The sequence below is a fragment of the Phalacrocorax carbo genome, chromosome 11, assembly GCF_963921805.1.
Source record: "Phalacrocorax carbo chromosome 11, bPhaCar2.1, whole genome shotgun sequence".
NCBI lineage: Eukaryota > Metazoa > Chordata > Aves > Suliformes > Phalacrocoracidae > Phalacrocorax > Phalacrocorax carbo.
Window position 1 is genome coordinate 2,532,041 of NC_087523.1, and position 26,977 is coordinate 2,559,017.

The following is a 26,977-nucleotide window of genomic DNA, read 5'->3' on the forward strand; positions in this document are numbered from 1 at the left end:
TTTGATTGCACAGCATAGTAAATAATAATGTCAGGCGCCAATATAGCTCTTTTCATACAAAGCCCATGAAACAATTCCTCGTAGCACATGAATACTACTGAAGAGCCTTGCTGCTTCGCTAAGCCGTTTCTCTGTTAAAAATACCATGAAATCTGATCCAAGCTTTTTCCACTCTGTAAATGTGGAAACGACTAACGTTGTTCCTGCTGCCCCGGGTGACTCATGCGCTGCTGGCGTCATGCACCCAAGCGGCAGCTGAGCTCTGAAGTCAGTGCGTGCAGCCCAGCTGCATACCTGCCACCTCCGATCAACCGCCTGCTCCATCACGGCGCAGTCGCTCGGGCACGAGTGCCGTCGTCACCCACGGCCTCTGCTCCAGGGCTGGGGCCAGGGCACGGGCGAGCCCCCAGCCCCTGCCCTGCTCCTGTGCTGCCTGTGGGGAAAGCTGGGAAGGGCCGGCTCAACTCCTTTTCCCCTCTCCATACAAAGCAGCATTTAGGACATGTGTTACTCAGACAGGAGCAGATCTTGCTCCAAGTCGTCTTCTAAAGCAGCAAATGCTTCCTTCCTCACCGTTCACTCCCCCTAATTTCTTTGTATGCCCTCCTATACTCCCTGCCTGCTCTTACTGCTGCCTCTTTGCCCAGGTACCCTTTGGGGCTGTGCCCTGTTCTCCCCCCATCCCTCTTGTAGAAGGAAAAGTTTAAGAGGCTGCTTGGCTCCAGAGTCATGAGCCCACAGGTCCTGCGAAGTCACCCTCCGTGCTTCAGTACTCTTGGTCCTTCAGGCATTTTTACAGCACCTTTAGTCTCGCTTCTAATCCTTGCGCCAGAGGACAGACAAAAGCTGACTCGGTCTGACATCCTGCAATGCCCAAGGGTCTTTTGTTTTTGCAAGAAAAATCTATCAGTAGATAATGTGAATTTACGGCCAGTTAGCGCTGTTACAACAACACCGACGAGTGGAGCACTCAAGAAATCTCCAGCAAGAGCTGCAGCCAGGTGTGACCACATCTGGGGACATTTCCTGCTCTCGGCCCACAGCTGAAGTGCGTGGCCCAGGTCGCAGAAGCGGCCCGTAGGGAGGGACGCAGAGCTGCTGTGCTTCGCGCAGTCCCCTCGAGGGCTCCGGGGTGGCTGGAAAAGCCCTACAGCAGGAGATCACCTGGGACTGAGGGTGACCAGCAGAGATTTCATGACGTAGCTTGAGTACTGATGCAGGAAGGCATTTCAGTAGCTTCTCTGCTTGCTTACAGTGTTCAGGCAGGATTTCGTTCTCATCCCTCAGGTGCTCCAGCATGCCCTACACACACACAATCAAATTATTTGAGCTTTACTAGGAGAGAAGATTGGATTAGCAGCTAAGAAAGCCAGATCAGGTTATACATTTCTGTGCAGTCGTATTTTCTTCCCTACCACCACAGGGATCTCTATAAACAGGCATATATATAAACCCACCAGCATTTGCTGTAGGGGGAGATCTTGTTATAATGGCCACTCATTTCTTAAGTGTAAAAGTTTTTATTTGGGATCCGGTGAAGGAGTCAGAGGTGAAAGGCACACCCCGAGCTTGTCCTTGCTTCTGGCAGAACAGTCAGGAAACAGCATTTTTCTGAGCTTCCCGGCTGTCTGTCAGTGATGAATTACTGCTTGTTTCCATTTAGTCAGCTTCAGCTGGTCTGAATATATTCTATTTACAAGTGCCCTGAGATTAGTTCAAGTTGCTCCAGACTTCAGCGTGCTGACGTTGGAGGAGATAAGCAGAAGTAATTTGCTGATTCACCGTAACAATTTTCATAAAATATGAATCAGGATTTTCTTCTTTCATGTAATGATGAAATTAGGTTAGCATGCTTGGCTGAGCACTTAGCTCTACTCTGTGTGTTCCCAGCAGCATCTAATGCTCCTATGGTATATTTTTTTGGAAGTATAACCAGATTTATGAGGCCACATGTTCTCCTGTTTCCCTTGGCTTCCCAGTAAACTGGCATTCACCACTTTGTGTCTTGAACTGGAAGCCTCTTTTTCACTCCATTATATAGTCATGATACCAGGTGGATTTTCTGCAGCCCCCACCTGTTGGACTATTAAATCTCCATTTAAATTCAGTGCTTACGTGGGGCTTCTCCAACACCGGGCAGCTGGAGCAAAGTTTGCTGAATGTCCAAGGATCCACACTTAAATTACAGAGTAGGGAGACACCTCTTTCCCTGGGTTGCTCATTCATCTTGGAGCAGGGTCTTCTTCGCAGCCCTTTCACGTGGGACCTTGCACATGCATCGTGTCTCACCGTGCGCCTGCCGTCACATCGGCAAACCGTCCTCTCCTCGTGATTCTGACAGTGCCTTTCTGGTGTCCCACAGTTGAAGAAGCTATTTCAGATTGAAGTAGTTACTGTAGGAAACAACATCAGCGTTTAAATAGATTTCTTGAGGAAATGTTTTAATGGTCATTTTTAAAGCTTATTTTGTGCTTCTTAGCTTTTTCATCTCTGGCCAAAGGTCAAGAAATTATTTCATACAGACCGGAGCTTGGGCATCAGTACAGGAAAAGAGCTAATTCTGACTAATATCTCATGGTCTCGATTGTTGTGATTCGTTTTCACCCTGAGCACCAATGGCAGAAGTAGTAGTGAATTGCATTCTGTCTTTGGAGAGACCTTTTACGATGAATGAGAGTGTTCTCCACTTCTAGGTCCAGGCAGTAAATCAACTTAACAAGTTTCTTCACATTTAAGAGAAAAAGTCCATAAAAGGTAGCAGGAGCTCTCAAAACTTCTACCTCAGTGGGCTTCTCTCCTTACTCTTCCTTTAAGAGAAATTTGCACATCAAGTAGTTCTCAGCACTTGTACTCAGTAAGATCCGATTATCCTGCTATGGCTACTAAATTGAAGAAAAAAGGCAAGGTCAGTATAGATTCCTTCCGAAATCTGGCCGAGCGCTCCACGCAAGGCGCCCAGTGACGAGAGGAAGAGCTCACGGTGCTCTGACAGTTGCCTGTGCAACCTGCTGGCTTCACCCTGGCAAGATGGAAGGGAAAATTTCTTACGGCTGTGTTTCTCTTTTTTTCCAGTGTGTGTGCAAAAGCGAATGCCTAGTTAACCTGGGAAGTGCACCTTTCCTCCTCATGCTCTCAGACGCATACGCTTAAAATTAAGGCCGTGGTTTCTTTTTTTTCTCAGATTATTTCTTTTGAGACAGAATGTGCATCATTTGTGACAAGAAATTCTGGAGTTTTGGAAGGAAAATGTAGTCCTGTGATGGAATTTTCCAAAGGTAAGATGGTTTTCTTCCACCCTGCTGAACTGCAGAGCAGAGAGCGAAATGCGCAGGATATCTCAGATCTAAATACATGTGAGAATTGGGGAAGTGTAGATCAGGATCTGACCTTTACAGTTTCAAGCTTGGTAATCTTCTACGTTTTGCAACTGCCTTTATTGCTATCATGGTTTGAACTTGTTCTGCACATCAGAATCCCCGTGAAATTTGATAAAAGTAGGGCTGGACCCCATCGTCGCAGTTGAGGATTTAGGTGTTGTTATTCTAGCAAAACACAACCTTGCATTAGGTTATCCGCTCCGTGCTACGGACCTTGAGCTTTGCATTCATAAAACCTGATAAAGGGCACAGTTCCAAGCCTCTGTGAAAAATTGGCTGTGCTTCTAAAATTTTATTCAGCAAGAAATCAGTGCTGTGCGTCACTGGTCAAAAGATGACTAAGCTCTGGTTATAAATGATATAAATGATAAGGATTTACAGCTAGATTATCCCATTTCTTACCCCTGTTGAGTAATACCTTACTTCTTAACCAATGAATTAGAGATAAGCAAATCTTTAAACTAGGTGTTTGGTCAAAAGCTTTGCTGATGAGAAATGTGTTTATGTGTAGGTTAAGTGCTTTCTTGAGTTAGGGCCAAAGTAGGAGGAGGCAGCAAGAGCCCAGGCTTTAGAGAGCATTTCTCGTACATCATATCGGCGGAGGAGACCCGGCCTCGGAGGTTACCTTTAAAATCCTAATTTCCAAAACAAACAAAGTGCTCTGGGTGAAATCCCAGCTTTACTGAACTCCATAGCAAACGTCCCAGCAAATTCAGTGTTCCCAGGATGTCATCGTACAGACGTCCTTCTCCTTCACCCGCTCTCCTGTCGCTTTTCAACTTGTTGAAAAATCTATCGCTGCCAGCCCTGTGATGGTGTCCCTGGCCTGCCTGCCTGGGGCCATCCGCTGCAGCCTGGTGACATCACGATGGCACAGATTTACATCCACCTCCCCGAAAATGCGCAAAGAGGTAGAGGCACAATTCCAAGAAAATCCAGCTCTCCCTGCCTGACATTAAATTAGGTTTATCAGCCACCGAACATAAGCTTTTCTCTGTATATCAAACATTATTCCCTTGCCCAGCCGTGCCACGGGTCAATTACCTAGTGATAGAGAGGGGGAAAAAAAAGAAAGGAACATAGCTCTTACTTAGTAATTCACTGCTTTCAAAGTGCAGTGGAACCATTAACTAATTAATTTGCCCAATTAATCGCTCAATAGCTACATACAAAGTTTGGGCAGAGCTGTGGGCTCCATCCTGGCGGAGGCTGAGCGTCCATGCTCCCGTCCTGTTCATCTGTCTGCAGCGTGCTCCTCGTTCGGGGCTGCTGGCCTCCGGCACAGCTGCGGTGGCCCAGAGCCAGGCAACTGGAAAACGCAGTTGTAGCTGAGAATTGGTTAAATTAATGTAATAATAAATTATAAATAATAAATAATAAAATAAAAAATAAGCTAATATGGTAATGTTGACTCATTTAAATATAAATACTTTTGACAACCAGGAGTATAAATTAATATAAATTAACTTGGTGTCTATGGTATAAAATGAAGTCGGCTCATGAGCGGGATTCTTTAATTACAAAGTGCTTTGTAATTGCTGCAATTGCTCTATCACTAGATTCTTAAAACTGTTCTCATGAGGAAAGAGGCATTGAAGATGTTTTTAAGGGCCCTAAAGAATAAAAGCTGGTTTGGGGATTTTTATGTTTAACAAGGGTCTTATTTCATTGCTGCAGATTCTTTTGAGATAAAAGGTTAAAATCTTGCTTTGGCGTAATACCCAGGAGGCAGCCTAGAAGTATCGGGGTGTTGTAAGTTAAAATACCAACGCAGCTATTTAAGGTTATTATATCTATTTGCCTATGATAAAACGCAGCTTAAAATACTTTCATAACCTTTTTTTTTTTTGGCCAAGGTGTGCTCATTTTTATGAGTCATTGTAGTACTAAATCTGCGCTTTTTTTTCAAAAATAATCACGGCTCACCCATTTGGCATAGTTTCTCAGAACGGTAAAGTAAATTATCTCTCGTTTTAGTTCTGTGTAGTGGCAAAAAAGCAAACTTAGACACTGTACAACAGCAATTTAGTGTTACAGTGGAAAGGAAATGACCAAAAAAAGGCACAAATGCCATAACCTCATCCCATGCAGGGTTTCATTCATCCAGCCAGTTAAGTAATTGATCAAAGACAATAAATTTTAGAAGGCCACAGTTGGAAAGCCTGGTTTTCTAAATCTGCCATTTAAAAACTAGAACCAAGTCAGTGACATCACATTTGCACATAAAGGAGCACATGGAATGTGTGGAGAGGGACTGTCTCCTAGCAAAGCCATGCTGGAGGGAGATCCTGGCCCAACAGCCGAGCACCTCTCCACTGCAGGATTGACTGTGCTGCAGGTAAGGTGGAATCTGGGGGGCTGAGTGGCCAAACTGCCCATGCTGGTGCTCACGTTGCTGATTTCTTGCATGAGTTTAGCTAAATCACCTTAATCCTTCCATTTGCACCCCTGAAACTCAAGATTTCCGAGCTGAGATTCCCTTGGCAACTTCATGTCCTCTTGCTATGCGTATAAATGTATGCAGGGTGTGTGGATATCTGTCAATCTCAGCATATAACCAGGCAAGGGTCTGACCTCAGCTGAGCCTTCCTAGTGCACCCATAATACAAATAACAAGGCCAAAACCACCCGCTTTTCATGCAGGAAGGATCTCAAAACCAAAGAAGTTTTGTTCTGACGTTTCTTGGGGTTAATGAGCTGAGAAATGGGTCACTGGAGGCTGAAACCATCTGCCACCACGCGAACGGGGCCTTCCTTCCTGGGGTGCTGGGTTGACGGGACCATCGGCGCCCCGACGGCGCAGCCTGGCCGCAGCGGCTTTGTCAACCCAAGGAAGGGGACATGGACGGGGGGTTGCAGGTGGTGAAGGGTCCCTGCCTCGCAAGTCTGCATCCCACTTGGTGGCGGTAGGGAAAAGCTGTTCATAAAGTCACTGGGACCCCATACGTGCAGAGACACCCACGGGAATCTGTTAACCTGCAGCGGTCCCACTGCTCCGGCCTGACGTTTGTCTCTTGACCCTTCCTCGCCCGGGCCAAGGAAGCACCAGTGTGCGAGGAAGTCAGCAGTGTGCCCAGGTGGCCAAGGAGGCCACCAGCCCCCGGGCTTGTGTCAGCACTGGTGTGGCCAGCAGGAGCCGGGCAGGGATGGGGCCCCTGTGCTCGGCCCTGGGGAGGCCCCACCTCGAGTGCTGGGCTCAGGTTTGGGCCCCTCGGGACAAGAAGGGCCTTGAGGGGCTGGAGCGTGTCCAGAGAAGGGCAGCGGGGCTGGGGCAGGGTCTGGAGCACAAGTGTGCTGGGGGGCGGCTGAGGGGGCTGGGGGGGTTTAGCCTGGAGAAGGGGGGGCTGAGGGGAGCCCTTCTCGCTCTCTGCAGCTGCCTGAGAGGGGCTGGAGTGAGGGGGGGGCTGGTCTCTGCTCCCAAGGCACCAGTGACAGGGTGAGAGGGAACGGCCTCAGGCTGCGTCAGGGGAGGTTTAGGTTGGAGATGAGGGAAAATGTCTTCCCTGCCAGAGCGGTCAGGCCCTGGCACAGGCTGCCCAGAGAGGTGGGGGAGTCACTGTCCCTGGGGGGTTCAAAACCGTGCAGACGTGGCATGTGGGCGCATGGTTCGGGAGGCCTGGGGGTGCTGGGTTGGGGTTTGGACTTGATGATCCTCGGGTCTTTTCCAACCCCACTGATTCAACGGTTCTATTCCACCCCCATCGCCGCCACGGCCGCCCTCAGGGCCGGGGGCGCAGGCGGCCCGGCCTCCCCGCGGCGGCGCTCGGCCTCCCCCGTGAGGCGGCGGGCGGCAGCGCGGGCGGTTGGCGGGAGCCCGGCCGGCGGCGGCGGCGGCCCCACCTCGGGCTGTCTGACGCGCGTTGCCATGGCCACCGGTTTCCGCTACCGTGACCGGCGGGGGCGGGAGGGAGGGGCGGGCCCGCTTCAGCACCAGGGCGGCCGCGGACAGCAGCGGCGGCCCCGGCTCGGCGGCGCCTCTCCCGCGCGGGAGCAGCGCCGGGGCCCTGCGGCGGCGGAGAGGGCTCGCCGTGCACGGTAAGCCCCGCGTGTGTCCCCACCCCCTTCCCCCGCCGCCCCGAGGGCCGCGGGTCCGGCTGGCGAGCCCCTCGGTGCTTCCCGGGGCCGGGGGCGCGGAGGGGAGCGGGGCGGCGGGCGGCGCTCCCGCGGCTGGGCGGGCAGCGCTACCGGGGCTCCTCCGGAGCGCCCCGGCCCCCAGCGGCGCCGGGTTTGAAGGGTGCCGCGGGCCGGAACGGAGCGGGGCGTTTCACAGGTCGGTGCCTGCCGGCTCCGTTGGGAGCGGTTGGTCTCAGCTACTAAAACTTCGCAAAACCTGGAATGCTCGCCTCGGGCTTGGCCTTTCGCCTCTCCTCGAAAGCCGATTTCCCTATAAAACTTTATCAACTTATAAAAAGAGCAGTTTGGCAAATTGGCACTGACTGGGGTGGGGGGGGGAGGGAAGGTTCTCATTGCATGCAAGCTCTTTCTCGCTACGAGCATGAATCCTGCAAACTTCCCGAATTTTGGGCAAGCCCTGCCCCACCAAATTGATAGTAGGAGTAGTAGAAGTGTGGTACTCACGGCGTGCTGCCCGATTAGGCGCTGGAAGCTCTGTCGTCTCATCTAGATGGCACAAAGTAGCCCTAGTAGCTCTGGCCTTTTCTAGCTCTTCAGAAAGAGCTGTCCGTGCTCCCCAGGGAGGTCAGAGCCCGGAGGTGACGGTCAGGCGGCAAGCTGGGATTCTCTGCCTGAAACTATCTGGAGGTGCCCTTCTAATGCCTGCGTGCAAAGCAAAACTGGTGCCCAGCAACTCCGGGCCAGTCTCCTGTGTCTCCCCAGGCAGGAAATCCCTCTCCTATGCTCACTGCCTTCCCCCCATTCACAAGCATGTCTCTCTGATACAGCTGTTAAGCCACTGCAAGTCTTTAACCGTATTTATTATTCCATCAAAAAGAGAGTGGTTGACTACACAGGCACACACACTGTCTTCCGTGTGCTGCACTAACAATAATGTTTTGTTCATGGCTCCCATAAAAAGCAACAAGGTAGGTATGAATAATTATGTGGATCACTGTGAAAGGCTGAAAAATGAGTCATAACTGAAAGTGAATCGAGAGCAGGGACTGTCCCACCCTTCATGCTCTTGTGTTCTGCTTAAACTGTAGAGTCAGTTGTGGCTTGTGTATGTCCCATTCAGAAATGTAGAAACGATCTCCCTGTCCCTTCAGCCTCCCGTGTGCTGTGGCTGCAGCACCCGGGAGTAAGGAATAAGGGCTTGATGCGTGGAGGGGAGAACAGCAGAGTCTGGACTGTACCTTCTCCTCCTCTGTATCTTAGCCCTCTTGCATTCCCACTGCTTAGTTTAAAGAGAACACTGATAATTCCTTTAATTTGCAGTTGCTGCAGACCTTTGACCTCGTGGTAGTGCTGCTTGCGCACCGTCCCTGCTCAGCTATGCATTAGAGGCATAACTTTACAGTAAATTTAGTTTTGTTGCCTCATTAGGCATCAGACTTCCAGCACTGTAGTAGGGACTGTGTGCTCTGTAATGATTCGGCTGCCAGAGAGACGTCTCACGTCGACCCTTGCGAGAAAAGGCCTGAACTTAAACTCCTGCCCTGGAGAGCCTATAAACAGCTCCTGCTCAAGCTCAGAAGCAATTGCTGATGCTGTGGAGTCCAATAATTTACGATTCCACTATAAATCAGGGAGGGATAAGTAGACCAAGTTCCTTGAATGATCACATTGAAATCACATTGACATTGAGTTATTTTGGAGAGTAAATTAAGCAGCATTTAGGCTGGCAGTGGAAATCCATTAATTAATTAACACTGCTTGAAGGAATGGAATCCTACTCGTGCTTTTAAAACGCTCCTAATCCAGATTGTTTTCGTGGCCTTCCTAGTTCTGGGCTCTGAGGATCCGAGACCATCCTCAGCTGTAGCTCTGGGACTCCTGGGTGTGAATCAGGGCTCCTCACCTCCTGGGCAGGTTTGGTCTGTGCCATCAGCGCTTGGCCATGGCAAGGGGTGAAAATGTTGGTACCTTGTGCTCCACATTGCCTCTTGCATCTGTGCTGAGCAGCCCTTGGTGGGTCACCCTGAGGTTATTGACTGTGTTTATTGAGCTCCCGGTAACCTGATAGTCATCTGCATATGGGGATAGAGTTTGTCATATGGATTTAAGACATATATGTGTCTTACATGTCATGTATATGTCTTACATGTCATGTATATGTCTTACATGTCATGTATATGTCTTACACGTCTATATTTAACTCCCACTGGTTTTAATGGATGAAGCTCAATGAATAGTTAAAAGATTTGTAAGGAAACTGCAAGTCAAATTTCACCACCAAACTATAGGTGACATGGAGTGACGGATGGTCCATACAGAGTGGAAGTGAGCTCAGAATGTATCTTACTTTGAAGTCAGATGCCTAGCCATGCACATACTGGGCCAGCTCTGATCTCGTTTACACCAGAGTAATTTCTAGTGTGAGAACTGGCTTTACGCCATTGGGATTCAAACATTAAAAAAAAAAAAGTAAGTCTTTTGAAAGTTACTGTCTGGATTTCCCCTTTGCCACCGCACTCTTCATGCAAAAATACATATTCAGAGCATCAGTACAGAATGTAAGAGACCACAGGGAATCAGCAGCATACCTATTGTCTGCTGCTGTGCAGAATTAGAGTGCAGTACATAAAGGGAGAACATAGGTAGCTGTAAAATTTGAGCATAATCTTGAACATGGTTCCTCCATGTTGCAGAATTGCTCACAGATAAACCATCATTTTGGTTTTTTTTCTGGCCAAGATATTTTTGTGGCCCTAAAACCAATCTCTTTCAGTCCATATTAACAAAAGAGTGGTTGTCCTCCATAAAACTCTACAAACTGGTACAGCAGATGTCAATTTATGTCAACATCAGCTGATTTTCTTCTCCATTACCCTTCCTGCTGGATCTTTGCTTACCTAGCAGGTCCTGTCTTCTTGACAACCAATGTCATGGTGAATGTTTTTTCACATTTGGTCATAGAAAGCTTGACTCAGTCTTTCTCAAAAATTGGTGTCGTCATCCGCGTGATGGTCGTTATGCATTATTGATAGTGATGGAAAAGTCACGAATACACGCTGCTTTGCTGCAGGGCCTTAGCCTTTTCCTTTGGTTTATCATTGCTTTATCTGCTCTCCGCATTTTAGTAATAATGTCAACAGAGACATCTCATACTGCCTTCACCACGAAAGGGTAGCAGTACCCTGGTCCCCGTGCTGCAGCCAGAATCCTTTTTCCTGATGTAGGCTGAGTGGAGTTAGGCAGTTTTTTGCTTTATCACAGAACTCTAGAAAACATTTCAGTTACCAAAAAGCTATTTTCTAGGGGAATCCTAGCTCTTATTGATGCAGAATTAAGCATAAACTCTTGTACAGCAAGTACTTTGAAGTTAGTAAATAACTCATGTATATTCCCCCACTTTTAGAATGTAACTCATGAAGTTGGGGAAACAGCATTAAAAGGAAATCCCACTGCTGTATTTTGTGGTCAGAGAATAACTTTCTAATATGAGTATGGAAATTAATTCATAAAAATATGAATTACATGTTCACATTATAAACACAAATAATAATATAAACAAACAGCGGAAGGCATAGTGATCTTTGAACAGGAGCCCAGCTTGTCTTCTTATCAGCTCTGTGAGCCACGTTCCTGTGGAAGCTGCCAGCCAAGCCTGCGCCAGGATACAGAAGTTTTTTTGGTTTAAACTCGCCACTTGCCATAGCAGGCACGAAGAGCCTCTATTTGGAGGGATCCTAGACTGCTTAACAAATCAACCTGGAGCCTGTGCCCAGAGTTCCTGTCTTCTGTCATAAAATTAAAATACTTCTGGAGTGAAAGAGGATAATTGCTTAATAGGAAATACTTTTATGAAATATGCAGAGCAGAGCAGGGATGTGGAGCTTTACGGAACATGAGTGCATTTGTCTTCAGCTTTCTGCCTCACCCCAAGGGAAACTCTCCAGATCCATTGTGCTACTGTATGTACTATCACCATCCACCCTCGACACTTCAACGGCTTGGTACTGATTCAGAAGGGAGAAAAAAAAGAAAAGCATTGCATTGATTGAATGAATTAAATGCAGCTTCCAGCAAAGCACAGCATTTTTTGGTATGATCAGTCAAAAAAAAAAAAAAAAAGCAAGCCATTCAATGTACTGCGCGTGTTGCGTTGGAAGCCTCTCAAAACAGAGATGACTGCAAACCGGGCGGTATCCCCTAATGCTTTCATGACCAAGGCCATCCCACAAGACAGGGTCTTGGGCACGTGCCACCACTTTTGTAACTCGCCGGGTCTCCCTTGCTGCAGATGAGGGGAGGAAGCCTCTGGAGAGTTTCTGAGGAGAGCCTTGACTTTGTAACGCCCTCTATCCCCTGGAAACAGCCGGGAATTAGGACTGTAATGGCACGCTGCATAGCTCATCCCTCTTCCTCTGGCATTTGAAGAGGAGAGATAATTATGGAGATGGTTAATAGATGGAAAAGGAGGATTGTTTCATCCTTTACCTTGCCTGCTTTTGCTGCAGTTTAGTCATAATAATGAGAGTTTTTGATCAGCGAGCTTCAGATTGAGTCACTGGTATCTCGAGTGAGTAAATAGGTTTTGGTATTAGTCTGAGGAGCTAAGCAGAGCAGTCATGCGCTGCTCTTGGAAGCTGGCAGGCAGAAAGGGGGAGGCGAGCATCTCGGGAGAGGGGAGAGGATCCTTGGCGCTCGTTCGTGCCAGCCTCGGGGGAATCACCTTGAAACGATGAGGTGTCCGAGCAACCTCCGTGCTGCCTGAAGCCCGTGGGAGATGCAGGCACCCAACAGGTTTGAGGGTCAATGTGCCTCACGGTGGGACCTGGGACTGGGGGCACCCAGAAGCAGTGACTGACCGCGAACGTGCTCTCAAGCAGTATCCGTGGCACGGCGTGTCGGAGGGGGAAGCCCAAGGCGCAGAGTCATGCGTTATCTCCTGGACCCTGCTGGTTCTCATTATAGTCTTTTGCTTGTTACACACAGAGACACAAGGGTAAAAAGGCTTTGAAATGAGTTTGTTGGTGCATATCATCACAATTCACATTCTGAATTCAGGAATAGGAAAATATTATCTTTGAGATACAAGGTAATTGTTGACATAGTCATTTTTATTTTTGTTTTTTCTTCAGTTTGAAAAATCCTGGAAACCGCAAGTACAGAATAATGAAATGATGCACTTTTTCCTGTAATGATGGAGCCAATAAAAGGCAGCCATTGAGAATAATGTCCCAACAGCCAAAGCACTTCATCAATCTCAGCTGCTGCTTTTATGAACATATGTAATAATGGGTGTTCTTCTAGAAAAAAATATAAAGGTCTCTCTCTCCTTCCCCTAAGGGGAAGCCATTAATTCTACTCTGGTGTTAATCTATTCTATCATAATGATATATCCATTAATGGATATCATATATCCATTAAACCTTCCACCCTCGCACAGAGAGAAATAACAATAGTTCATTGTTAAAAAGACTAAATGATGGGGGGTTTTTTTGTAAGTAACTGATTATATATTTGTCTGACTTTTCCTCCAGGAGGCCAGACTCCACGTGCTGAGACTCTTTTATCTAAGCAGTCCAGAACCTCTTTCCCATGTCACATAACCAGACTAACCAGAGCTCGGCCCTTACCAGACTTAACCGTTTATTCCCAGCTGCAAACATGACCCGTCACTGCCCGGATTTGGGCAGCAAGCTGGGGAACATGCATTCATTCCGTTAGTAGCCCATCATGAGTTGGGAAGCAAGTGAAAGCTGCAGAAGGGTCCTGGCACAGCAGGGCACAGAGTGAGGAAACCAAGTACTGGGCTTCTGGCCGCAGTGAAAACAGCAGATTCAGTGACAAAAATCTGACTGCTGAAGCATGGAGAAATAACCCATTCTTAATAGAATGAATACTACAGTCCATACCTCCTTGGGCTAATGTTTCAGCTTTTCCTGCACATTGCACATGTATTTACACTCAGGTCATACCTGCAATCTTTATTCAGAAGCGTATCTACTTTCAGCTTAAAAGGTGAGATTGTGGAGGCCGGCTCAGCAACACGGAGCAAATTCACGCATCTGTGGAATTGTACAGTGGGCAGGGTCCTACTCGGGATAGACTAAGGACCTTATGTAGGTGTTATGGACTTCATAGGATGAGATGCTGGAATGGAGGTCTTTGAAGGAAAGCCTAAAAAAGACTACCTAGGTGTCAGCACGTCTTTGACATGAGAAGTATTAAAAAGTGCTTTTGTGATAGCATCCAAATATTTACAAAAACAGTTGTAATTCCTGCATAGCCAGTCAATGGGCCGTGCAGAGCATGGAAATTCCAGTAACAGGCTGAATCCTGAGCTTACTGTAAATGAACCAACAACCTAGTCTGCCAGGAAACGAGACCTTCCTGTCATCTGCACACATTTTTAAAAAGAATAGGAAGCCACTACACAATTCATAATATCTAATTTTGCTGAGTTATTATTAGCTCTACTTTTTTGGTATGATCCCACTACGTCCCTGCTAATTTGCATGCCTATTAATAATACTAAATTCTTATTCAAAATCCCATAGAGAAAATAGCAAGTTTGTTAATGTCCTTGCAGAGGATTAAGTACGACCTAGAACCCTGAGCCTTTATAAGCACTTTTGTGCCTTTCCACTGCTTTAACCTTATCATTTCCAACTCAAAAGGCTATTGTTATGACTGCAGGACTGCCAAGTTGTAATGCATGATTCATTATGTACAGCAGGTGACTGGTAGTTAACATTTATCTGAAAATGAATGTTATTGTTTGTTGGCATTTTTTTTCCTGCAGCTTTCCCTGGGAGGTTCGTGGTTTTGTCAGTGACAAGATGACAGTTCATATTTTTACCAGAGGATCCAGTGAGTCATCCTATTAACTCCGCTGAAATACATGCTTGCCAATCGTCCTGCCACGGTAAGTCTGTGGGATTATGCATTCTCTCTGAAAATGTTATTCAGGAGTTAGTCCATAGTATGCATTTGGCAGTGCAAATAATCTTTACCTAAAGCAGTAACTCCTCAGTGATGACCACAGCCCCAAATATTGCATATCACATCTATTTTTTATTGAAGTTATTGAAGTATTGTAGAGGGAATGAGAAGACTGACTGTGCCTATGCCATGCTGTTTACAAGGGATGGGTTTGTTTGAACCTGGAGGCCATGTAAGAAGGAGCCTTGTGCGTTGTGGGAACTGATACAAAGGTATAATATATCTGGCCTTGAAAATGCTGCCCTGTGAGGGGATCCACATGCAGCTAAGAACGAGTGCACTGTGAGTCATGATGGAAAAATCTGACATCCAAAAAACCCCAAATCTCCAGGATGACATAACATGGATTATGTATTCGTACTGGTTGCCCAGATTAAACTCCTTGGTTACTTTGTCCCTCCTGAGACTCCCAGCTCACCGAGCCAGTATCCAGTAATGTTCCAGTGGTGGTGGAGGCTACTCGGGTCCTTGTCCCCGCTTTGCGCTATAGGAGAGTACGTCTGCCCTCGGGTTGTACCACCCTGCAGATCGTTTTCGTTGGGGAGAAGGGGTGGTGCAGGCCGGGACATGACTCTGTTGCTTTCCCCTGTTCCCTGGGTTGGGTTGGAGAAAAGGTAGGACACATTTTTGTTGATAAATCCCTTCTTTCCTGCTTCCTCATTCTGCCCTTGACGGTGACATTCTGTGGCACAGTCCAAGCAAACTTGCTTTCTGCTTAAGTGTGTTTTGCGCACCGTGCAACCTTATCTCACGGGAGAAGAGCATATGGCCTTGAGTTATTGTTTGTTATTTCAGGGTAACTAGATGGTAACTGTTCTGAAAACTTACGGCAACTCATGCGTTCTGTCATGATAACAAGATAAATAAACAGCATCTTCACTGCGTGCATTAACATTAATGGAAGAGAAAACTCATGAAAAACACTGTCAAACCAGTTTAAATATGTCCCCATTTAAGATGCCCCAGATGCTTTACTGCTTCTACTTGTCTCATATGCATTTAAATTATGACTGGGACTCCTTCCACATTTGACATTCTTGCCTTCATAGCTAACGCCAGCTGCAGTCCTTAAGTCAGTGAGCATGCAAAATACTTTAAAATGTCCAGCTTAACAGAGAAATGTATCTTGGAATTAAAATAAAGCTTTAGCAAGGTACCATGGGAATCATTAGCGATGCATATAATGTGTGTGCAGCAAAAGCAATCCAGAGATCTAAGGGGAGAATTGCAGCAGGTACTCTGCGTGTCTCTGGGGTAACCCCCAAGAGCACGGCCACTACGGCCGCGGTCAAGACATTTTGCTGTGAAAGATCCCTTCGCAACCGGTTTCAAGCGCAAACAAAGTAAAGACACTTGGAGCATTAACGTAGTTGTATGATTGTTGTAAAACAGACAGGGGAGCAAATGAAAGCAAAGGGAAGAGGGTGGAGCTAACAAGGCTGCACAAAAGCTATTTCAGATGTGTTCTGCTTGAGAACATTGCAAACCCTTTGAAAAAACACTGAAGCAACACTATAAGGTGTGTAAAAAGAGAATCCTAAACAGTTTATTGGTAAAATATGAGCTAAATTTGATGAGACTGTCCTCTAGACTGTAAGTGTCTGTTTCTATGGAACTTGCATGGAACATGAAAACTATCGTTGGCGTGGCCCGTTTTCTTTATTCAGATGTGAAGCCAGATCGGCTTATATTTTTGTTGATAAAGCTGGTGTGCGCCAGAGCGCTAAGAGGTGGTAAACTGAATCTTTTACCATCATTATAAAACCAAACTCATAGCTGTTTTGCCCAAACCCTGCTGAAGAAAACGAGAGCCTTTAATTTCAATATAAAAATAAGCAATAAAAATCAGCAAAACTGTTCAACGATCCCGCAGTAACTAAACTTTTTCCCACATTGCAACCACTTCATCAGCTGAAGGTGACCACTCAAGGACAAGCTGGAACTTGAACCGGGGAAATATTTTTCTAGCCTTATAATAGGGATAATATATCACAAAACTTGACTAGGTGTGATCTGTCTTATTCTGTGCCTCTCTGGCCAGTGTATGTAAAAGAAAACACCCTGAAAACGACTTTTCCTCAGCACTTTATCTGGCAGAGATCTTAAATCAGGCAGGATTCAGGGTCCATTGCAGTTTATAGGAACATTTTAAATCCCATAAACAAAAACCTTAGAGAAATCAGTAGGAGAGAGTCTCAATAAATTACAAAGGCTGATGAAGAGAGGAAAAAAACCCCTCGTTTCAATACACAATTTCAAAGGCTATTTGTTCCTTTCACTGTGATGGTGCTAGCATTTATGCAGACTTCCATTTGCCCATGGAAGGACTTTAAGGTAGGAAAACACTGAATGTGAAGCACATGAAATGCTTTTAAGTATTCATGTGGAAGAAGTTACAGGGACTGAACTCTTTGTCAGGTGCAGCAGGGCAGACTTGGGGAAGGTGGGACTGTGGGTGCCAGCGAGGAAGAGCTCTCAACGTCCCTGTCATGTATACGGTTACCCTAAATGGCACAATGCCGCTGCTGGCAAAGGGGCAGTGAGATGTAGCTGCCTCCAGGGACCATCCTCCATTGCAATCATCACCAGTTTCCCAAGAATGAAGTGATTTTCCAGCCTCTTTTCCCATTACCCAACCCAACCCCAGCACTCGCTTGCGTTCAGCTTTGTCTGGCTGCCGTGGTCACGTGCAGCGAGTTGCCTTCCCTTCAGCCCTTGATCTCGCTTGTTTTACACAGTGCTTTGACTAATTATAGCTTCAATACTGCTGCTGATTTATTGTAACTGAGGCTTACTTGCATTAATAATAACTCCTGACATTAGCCTGAGCACCTTGGTAAATAAATTTGCCGCTGCTTTAAGAAATAAGGCTCCTAGTGGCTATAAAATTGCCTGGAAATTGTTCTTGTTGCCAGACAAGATTAAGGAAAAGAACAAGAGAAAGTCCTTCTAGGAAAGTGCAGGGTCATGTACTGCGTTGCAAACTGGAAGGGAAGTAGTAAATAATAGTAAAAAAAAGTTTATTTAGGTCTATCTGTAAATTAATTATACTCTTGACAACTTAATTCCTGTTTGTCCTAGGACATTTTCATTACTTGTCAAAGGTGAAGGCATTATTTCAGCACAGAATTCTTAGCATTTATCATAAGACATTTCTCAGACATTAATGTTGAGGCTCTGAACTCACAAAGGATCACTGGATTCTCCAGGAATCACTTTAGAGAAATGACATTTTGAGGTATGACTCTTCGACACAAAAGAGAGATTTACTGACATTACCTCTTCCTGTCGTTTTTAAATCTTAGCATATTGCAATAAAATCTAAAATAACTAAAAACATGGAGCAATAAAGGAAGGATTTCTAAGCTTATTTAGGGATACTTCCATCTTCTGACTTTCAAACAGTGTTTGAAGAGGGTCCCTCTGCTAAAAAAAAGGATTGAATTTCAACATTCCCTCCCTAAGCCCTTTCTTTTACATCACAGCATTAACCTGGAAAAGCTTTCTCAGTTTTGCAATATCAGACAAACCACATAACACAACCTGCTGCTTATACAACGATTCTGACAGCTCTAAATTTGCCAGTAGAGCGTTAGAGCTGGCCTGCCATCATCTGATGTATCAATAACACAGGTGACAAACACGGCAGCGAAAAAGTTATACGAAAACCTCTCCTCCCAGCCTTCTCACTCCACCCTGTGCAGCTTCTGAAATCCACAGCGGCTTTCTCTAACAGCTGGTTTTGATGATAAAAATGTACTGGGATAAAATGTACTGGAATAAAAATGTACATAAGGGCTATGAAGGATGGATAGAAGTGTTTCATAATAATAGTTTGTGGTGCTAAAGGGGTCATAATAATAAATAGCTAATGGTAAAGTCATAGACATGTAAAGTGGGCAGCGCTATGGATGGCAATTTCTCGCCTCTTCAGTTCAAATGTCCCATCTTCTAAAAGCCTGCAGGAATGTGTGCATACAGGTGTATAGGTATATTCACGTTATGTATATGGAGTGATATACTATGTAAAACAATGCCAGGACCGACGTGGTGGTGCCACAACTGTAGGACTGAATCCAAGACCTTCACACCGGCAATTCAGTGGCAGTTAAACTCCCAACTTTGGTCCTGATTTAGCCACCTTTTAAAGCATGAGTTTAACTTCAAACATATGGTTAGTTCCATTCTTTGTGATGAGGCCAGAAAGGTGCTTCAAATTACATATGCTCTTGATTAGCTTACTTGGGAGCTCAGACTGGAGTCCAAGTGTGTGAAAAATAGCTCAGTAATATTCCCAAGCCATTTGTCAGCTCACAAATTACTTGAAATTACTAAAATATTCCAGAATGTGGAATCTGAAGGTGAGGGAAGGAAAATATATGACAACATACCTATGTAGTCACTACTGATTAAGAAACAACAGCGTAGGTTTTTTGGTAATGTCAGTAGTCAGTAGGATTTTACTTTATTCTTGGACTTTAGCTGAAAAAAAGAAGATGTTTTAGCCACCTGCCTGCAGAAACGTTTCTCAGCGCCGCAGCAGGGCGTTTGCAGTGTTGGCAGATACCCGACAGTCACTCCTTTCTCAGGGCTGGAGGCTCACTGAGCCGTTTCAGATCACACCTGAACACCGCCTGAGTTTCGCATCTCCAGTCACTTTTCTTTGGTCCCTCCAAACTCCAGCTTTGCACCAGCTCGGCTGGGAGACACAGCTTAGTCTGGGCAGCGGTCCCGGCTGCTGCCTTCTGGGAAACAGCCGTCTGCCTACCAGGGATTTCATAGATTTTCTGTGGAAAATAGATTATGAAGTTCAGTGTCAGGGTATAATTCCTATCCTGCTTATACTCAGTATTAAGAAATACAGCGATTGACTTTATTTTTCTTTTAGGTGCTCAGGTAGTGTTTCAACAGCAACGATCTAAACCCCCTTGCTATGTAACAAATCCTTTATTGCAATTATTTTTAAATTATTTTCAGAGTGTCTGAATTCTCTCTGAACTAAGCTTGCACAAACCCAGCAGAAATATTCTTAAAACAAACCTTAACTAAGACATGCAACATTAAAGGAGAAAGCAAAATGATAATGTTTGTGCAGAAGAAAAGGAGTTCTTCAGAAATCAAAGTTGTTTCCAGCGTCTGTACCTCCATCTGTAAGATGTCTGAACAGCAGCTTCCCGTGGCTTGAGGATGACCACGTCTGACTCAAAATAACTGTGTTGGCTAAAGAATCTTTGCTCTCTTGAGCGATGAAGAAAGGCCCCGCTATGTCCATAAATGTTCTCTTCCCTCACCTGTAGGTCAGAGCAGCAAACTCAGCTTCAAACCCAGCGCACCGAGGCACAGCAGCCAAGCGCTGGGGTTACGCAGAAAGTGGCCAGTAAATCACAATGTCTGCCTGTGAGCTCTCATGCGATTTATGAAAGAGTATTGAAAAATGGCACAGTAGGATTCAGCAATAAACCTTTCCGATTAACCGTCTGAGCATTAACTACCCCAAAAGAACTGAGGAAGCGTAAGGAGGCAAGAGGGGACATGGCGTGAAACGATGCCCACGGATTCTGGAAGTTTTTTGGCCTTCTGAACTGCTGTTCTGTGACACTGACGTTCATGTCAGGGGACAGCGAGACGAAGATTTGCATCTTTCATTACTCCTTAGACACCTAATGTCCAACTATTTCGTAGTTCCTTAAATGCAGTTCTTATTTGCTTACTGTAATCACACCTAATTAAATAATTGTAAGATTGTGTTTAATTATACTCATAGTACACATAAATAAATTTTTTAAAATAAAGCATTCAGATTCCCTTTACAAAAGTTGCATTAAAATAAAGTTTGCATATGATCAGTTAGAAACATTTTTTAAAACCATATTGTGGGGTTTGCACCAATTTTTTCCCCCTCATTGTAAAACATAAATCAGTTATCCACGCTAAGGTCTATCTGGTTGCTAAATACAATGATAGGAAGACAAGATATAAATTTAAATGGAGGAATTCCAGAGCGTGAGCTTTATCCCTTGTATTCTGTAGGTGCTTCTTTAGAGGCTTTCCTGAGAAGTTTTAGAGAGCAGGGCAGACTGGCAGGGGTTTTCTTAGCAGTTCTGCAAACCATAGCTTGCAGCACTGCGTCGTTAACACAGGGACATGGTTAATGGCTTAGAAGGAAAAGCTTTTGCCTCAGAAACATAGTGGAAACAGCTTAACAATTATCGGATATCCAGTTCTTAAACCGTAACAAGTGGTATTAAAGGGTGCATGTGTAGAGATGATCCATAGACTAAAGTACACCCAAGGCATATGGCGAGATAAGCAACGAGCACGTTGCATCATTCCTGCTTTATAAAAAACCTTCCTGGTCTTCCAGCAGCCGTAAGTATGCACATCACGGAAGACAGAGGGAGATTTCTAGGCAGGACAGAAAGAATACATTTGCTCATTTTGCTCATTTTAGCTCTTCACAGTGAAATTTATTTGGAGTTTCATTATAACCACCAAGTATTTTATGTTATTAACCTTTGAGTAGTTTTAAATGAAGTCTATATGGTTTACTGCATTCACTTTGAGTCATGGATTATACAATAACACAATGGTTTCTCAGCAGGATTAAAACCCGAGTACATTAAAATTCAATTAAAAGCCTGTGACAAGTGCAGTGGTTGACTCAGCCCATTAACTGGGATTGTGTCTCTCTAAAATGAACTGCTTTGTCACTGCATCAAAGAAGGAAGATATATGTTTGTTACGGTGTAGTGAAATGTCGGGCTCTCTTGTATTTGAGCAAATTCTAACCTTTTGCTCTTAATTTCTGTTTCTCCCTAGTTAGCCAACCGACATCACAATGACTGAGGATTTAGACCACAGATTCAGCAGTCTCACCTGGGATCAGATTAAAATCCTGGATCAAGTTTTAGCTGAGGTAATACCTATTCATGGGAGAGGAAATTTTCCAACACTGGATGTAAAGCCGAAGGATATAATTCGCGTGGTAAAGGAACAGCTCATTGAAAAGCAAATCAACGTTAGAGATATCCGCCTGAACGGTTCGACAGCAAGCCACATCCTAGTAAAGCAGAACGGAACCAGTTACAAGGACCTAGACATCATTTTTGGGGTGGAACTTCCAAGTGAGCTGGAGTTCCAGGTTGTTAAGGAAGCAGTTCTTAATTGCCTATTGGACTTCTTGCCAAAATGTGTTAATAAGGAAAAAATCACTGCTCAGACCATGAAAGATGCCTATGTGCAGAAGATGGTCAAGGTCTCCACCGACCACGATCGCTGGAGTCTCATCTCGCTATCAAACAACAGCGGCAAGAATGTAGAATTAAAGTTTGTCAACTCACTCCGACGGCAGTTTGAGTTTAGCGTGGACTCCTTCCAGATCATACTGGACTCCATGCTAAATGCTTACAGAGCAACAGACTGCAAACTGACCGAAGACTCCCACCCCACTGTCATCGCCGAGAGTATGTACGGAGACTTCAACGAAGCAATGGTCCACTTAAAATACAAACTGATCTCCACAAGGAACCCGGAGGAAATCAGAGGAGGTGGCCTCCTGAAGTACAGCAATCTCCTGGTTCGTGACTTTAAGCCAGCAGATGAGGCCGAAATTAAATCTCTGGAACGTTACATGTGCTCCAGGTTCTTCATTGATTTTCCAGATGTTGCAGAGCAGCAAAGGAAAATTGAGTCTTATCTGCGCAACCACTTCATTGGGGAAGAGAAAAGCAAGTACGACTACTTGATGACTCTGCGCGGAGTAGTAAACGAGAGCACGGTCTGTCTCATGGGACACGAACGAAGACAAACTCTGAATATGATCACAATTCTGGCTTTAAAAGTACTCGGAGAACAAAATATCATCCCAAACGCAGCCAACGTAACGTGCTATTATCAGCCTGCTCCATATATCAGTGACAGAAACTTCAGCAATTACTACATTGCTCACGGACAACCACCTATCATCTACCAGCCATACCCATTTCACATACAAATGCAAAGCGGCATGGTGTAGGAACACAAAAACCTCCTCAGCACTTACACTCCTCTCTCTTTCCAGTTCTCTCCGTAATAAAGGCCTCATTAAAGCAAGATTTATCATCACTTTTGATTTAAGGACATATTTTTGTGCAAGTTGCCAAAGTTGTTTGGTTGATCGATGTTTAAATCACCATTAAGCAGATCGTAAAATAAGTGAGATTCCTGATGTAGACCCCTATATGTGTTTGGGCTAGACTTTTTTTTTTTTTTTTCAATGAAAAGAGAAGGATATAAATTATTCTAATTTTATAAAACAAAATGCACTAAGTTCTGGGTTCTAAAAAATTCTTAAGCAAAAGTTAAATAGTGTAAATGAAAAGTTAAGCCAATAAAATACCTCTGAGTAGAAAAGCCTGATTTTAGAAGCGATAGCGTTCTGGGCACATCAATGTAGATCATCCGACAGTTATACCCATGCAGATCCAGCAACATTTATTTGCAGCACCTTTTGAAAACACGTGTTGATGGGCTGTCTCCTGGTGGTTTGAGCTCTGCTTTACAGGCCCTGGTCTGATCACTCTTCAGGTCCTGTTAGAGACGTGAGGTCCCTCTCCTCACCAGCGCACTGGTCGGTAGTGGCTAGCAGGAAACAGCCTTACCAAAAGCTGACTCAGCATTTTTGTGCATCCAAAATTTCCACTGATCCGAGTGAGAGATTTGGCTGCAGCGTTAGACCCCAGGATCTGCCTCACAGATAAGGAAAGCTGTAAGAGATACCACTATTCCTGTTAAATTGGTCTCGAAGAACAAGGTAATGGAACAAGAAAGAAGGTGAAAATTGAGCACATAAGGCCTGCTTTCTATTGCTAATTTGTTCGTGATCAGAGATGCTTAAAGCATAATAAACGGAGTCAGGAAAATACCAAAAAGCCCAGGACTGCGTTGTTTTTAGGTGAATTAAAACAAATCCTCGGCAGTGGCATTTGAAAAAAACCATTTTGTACTAGCAACGTCCTGTACCTGTTTAGATCCTGCACACGTACACTAGTAGCAAATGAAGAGTTCTCTTACGATCAGGAAGCAAAACATTAGTTACAGGTTTGTGTGTGTGTGAATGTTTACCAAAGATAAGTTTTAGACATGTCACACAAGTGCCTTGCCGTGCCAGTTGCTCCGTGCCAGTCGCCATGCCGTTGGCAATCGCGCTGGAGCGCTCCTGAGGCACGGAAAGGGAAACCTATGCCCTTGGTGCTCCACCCGTGGGTCGCGAAGCGTCCGTAGCGCTGCAGGTCGGAGAGGCGTGCGCCATTTCCTTCAGCATGAGCAGGTTTGCGGCAGGTGGAGCTAAGGCGTTCTCACCGCAGCTCCCTCGGTTTAGACGCTCAGTACGGTACAAGAGGGAATAGCAGTGAAAACGAGACTTAGAACGGGCGCGGTAGTAAAATCGGAAGAGCCAACTGGAAGTGCAAGCAGTAGTTTCTTACATCTGACGCTTAACACGTCACTGCGTCGTACGATGAGTTCGTTACTGGTACATCACTGTGGGGCCTCCTCGTCATCTTTAAAAACACTGACTGCATGTTATCTATTTACAACACGTGTCAGGTCTTAGAAATTTCTGCTACTTGGGGAAGAGCGTTTGGTTTATTTTACACCGAAATGTGCTACATACCACTATTTTAAATCAAACATTTCTAAAATTTCTAAGGTCTATGAGGTCTTATTGCCAGTGAAATGTAGCTTTCCTCTTTCCCATTATATGCCTGTACAATTGAACAAAGAGCTGTTTAAAGACAACTTTGCTGATCGTCATCACTAGAGTCAACTCTTTTCTGTAAAATATAGTGCAAAACCCAACATTTCTGCAACATAAGAAGCATATACTAATCTCCTTGGGAGCTGATGCATTTTGTGATTTCTTTCATGAATACAGTACTATTATTTTTGCTGAGTGTTCAAGTTTGTCCAATTCCGTGTCTAAAAGCTCACTTTATTTCTCTTCTACTAGTATCTTTCCATTGGCGAAACGATATTTAAATAAAATCGGCAATTCGAATTGCTCTGGTATCAAATACGAGAACACTGTATTTGCACGTAAGCACTTGTAGGGAATTCCCTGTGTCAGAAGCAAAATGGAGTGAAACACGGTGGCTTTTTTTTTCTTTTGAGCTGCAGAGATTACAAAGGGAACCTTTAAATTTAGTTTGGTACTTGCCAAATTAAATAGCACTGTGAAAATGTGTAAGAGCCTTATGTAGGTTATGTCCCCGCTAATGCTCGTGCTTCACCGCTCAGCTGGTGTCATCTGAAGAGCCAAAAGCTGGACCGGGCACAGCCAGGACGTTCAGATGAATCTGTGGGAGTTAGGCACCCAAATGGCTTGAGTTTCGGGAGGAACGGGGCTCCTAAACTCCTTAAATATTTTTTAAAATCTTAGTCCGTCCGCATTGACCTGTGACTTTAATATAATGTAGCTACATCAACTTAAGACTCCTCCACCTCTGGCTTCCTTGCTCGCTGGGTGGAGAAAGGGGTTGATCTTCTCAAGAACCAGGAAACAGGTTAGCCAAGAAGGAGCATTCTCAACACGTCATGTAGGGTGGTGATCCATTACCCGGAGAAGTAGCTCAAAAATTTGGGTTTTATCCACCAAGTAGAAACCCGTATCACCCTGTATAAAGGACTATAATTCTATTTTTGAATCAGATGTTGTGAACAGGATCAGGAATCGTGAACGAGCTCTGGATTTGTATAAACCAGCCTGTCTGCTTCTACAGGAACTGTTTATTTAGATATAGCTATTTAATGCTGTTATGTCTCTGTTTATACATCCAGGTTAGAGAAGGAAGGACTCGGCCAAAGACCACGGAGTTAGTGGGAAGAACCCACCTAACTCTAGCGGGCTTTGCGTGAGGCCCTGGGAAAGAGTAAAGAACTTAGGCGAGTACCTGCGGGTGAAGGTACAAAGACATCTATATGCAAAAATGTCTCAGGTATAAATAAACCCTTTAAATTTATTGAAAAAGGTCTTTCTTTCTTACCTAGATGTAGTTCAGTCCTGAAGGTTACGTGAGGTTTATGATTTTATATATACTTACATATATAAAATCTCACATATCTACACACACACAGGCAATTAACAAAATCTGATGGTTTTAAATATTTCCTTCCAAATGTTATATTGGTACCTGGCAGCGGTATTTGACTGGAGATTTTTTTTTCAAGGTACTAGTGATTCTGTACACTAATATTAAAAAGGAGACGATGTTGTACGGACTGCTGCTTGCAAAACACCGGTATCGCTACGTAAGACGATGTAACATCTTCTCCAGTTGTTGCCGATTTTACTATGTGCAGATAGAAATCCAGAAAGGATTGAGAGTTTCCTCAGTACCAGTCTCCCGAGCTTCATGTTTACATTACAATGATATCTTGTCGTCACAATCTGTTCAACAATTGTAATACCTGGAAATTGTAATGCTGATTTTATTTAATCGCATAAAACTTCTTAAGGTTTACAGCTTAAAGTAATCTCATGTTGTCAGGACCTAAGTGTTAAAGTGCTTTCCTAAAAAATGTCATTTGAATTTTGTGTTATATTGTAAAAGGTCTATTTGAAGCATATACTTTATGGTAGTTCCTTTAAAATGTAATTTGTGAGCTTTATACTCCACACATTACAAAGGGGTTTTGCAACGGATAAAAGAAACGTCAAGTTGTCCTCAGTCGAGATGATGCATCGCCTGTCGCGTCCCACCGAGCCTGCAGGCGCGGGAAGCGATGGATCTGATTTGCCGCCGCGTCGCTTCAGTTTTCTAGCTGTGTGATTTGACTGACGTTAGGGGAGTTACAGCAACGTAACTTGGGAGCCCCGCAGGTGTGCGTTCAGTATGATTTGCAGGAATAGCTGGCGAGAGGACGGCAAGGAGGGTTTGCCAGGTCAGCGTGGTTCTTCGGGCGCGGTTTTTGTTTGGTATGTTTTGCTACTGAAGTACCAAGCGGAAGGGTATTCAGGACAAAGCTGCTGCAGATGAAGGAAGAAGTATGTCAGTTAATGTGCCATCTGAAGCTGTTGAAATACTATTGTAATGCTCAAACTGCGCCCTAATCACGCAAATTTGTAGGTCATTAGTCCACAGTGTTGACTAGTGCCTTTGGGTATTTGGGGAGCGATCATTAAAATAACTTCCTTGTTTAATGTATGGTTTGCTTGTCATACCTTCATCATTCTGGTTGGACGTCAAGTCTAGCATGCAGACATCTAGCAGCCAAACTGGCATGTTATAACTGCAGGAGTGCTTGAAGGACCGGTCGCGGTTCGTTAGGTCAATAAACCAGCAACTCGGGTTTGCCACTGGTCCGCTGTCAGACCTACATGAAGGTTACAGAACAGCCGATGCTCATGAATCTCTTTGATACGTTTGAATGGCTCTACGCTAGTTGTCGATCAGGCTTGTGTCAAATATTCACATTTTAAGTGCCTAGATATATATTTATATAATAAAACCATGACTGTCTGCTGGGTAAATAAAATTAATACTTACCTTGAG

At 44.8% G+C, this 26,977-nt stretch overlaps 1 protein-coding gene across 1 annotated transcript; it reads left to right on the plus strand.

Annotated features, from left to right (window-relative positions):
- The first annotated feature begins 7,305 nt into the window (after positions 1–7,305).
- Positions 7,306–23,832, plus strand: TENT5D (terminal nucleotidyltransferase 5D). Its single transcript, XM_064462841.1, has 3 exons — positions 7,306–7,412; positions 14,248–14,370; positions 21,267–23,832. Exon 3 carries the CDS (start codon positions 21,286–21,288, stop codon positions 22,459–22,461), a length of 1,176 nt encoding a protein of 391 aa, XP_064318911.1. The 5' UTR covers positions 7,306–7,412; positions 14,248–14,370; positions 21,267–21,285; the 3' UTR covers positions 22,462–23,832.
- Positions 23,833–26,977: the final 3,145 nt, after the last annotated feature.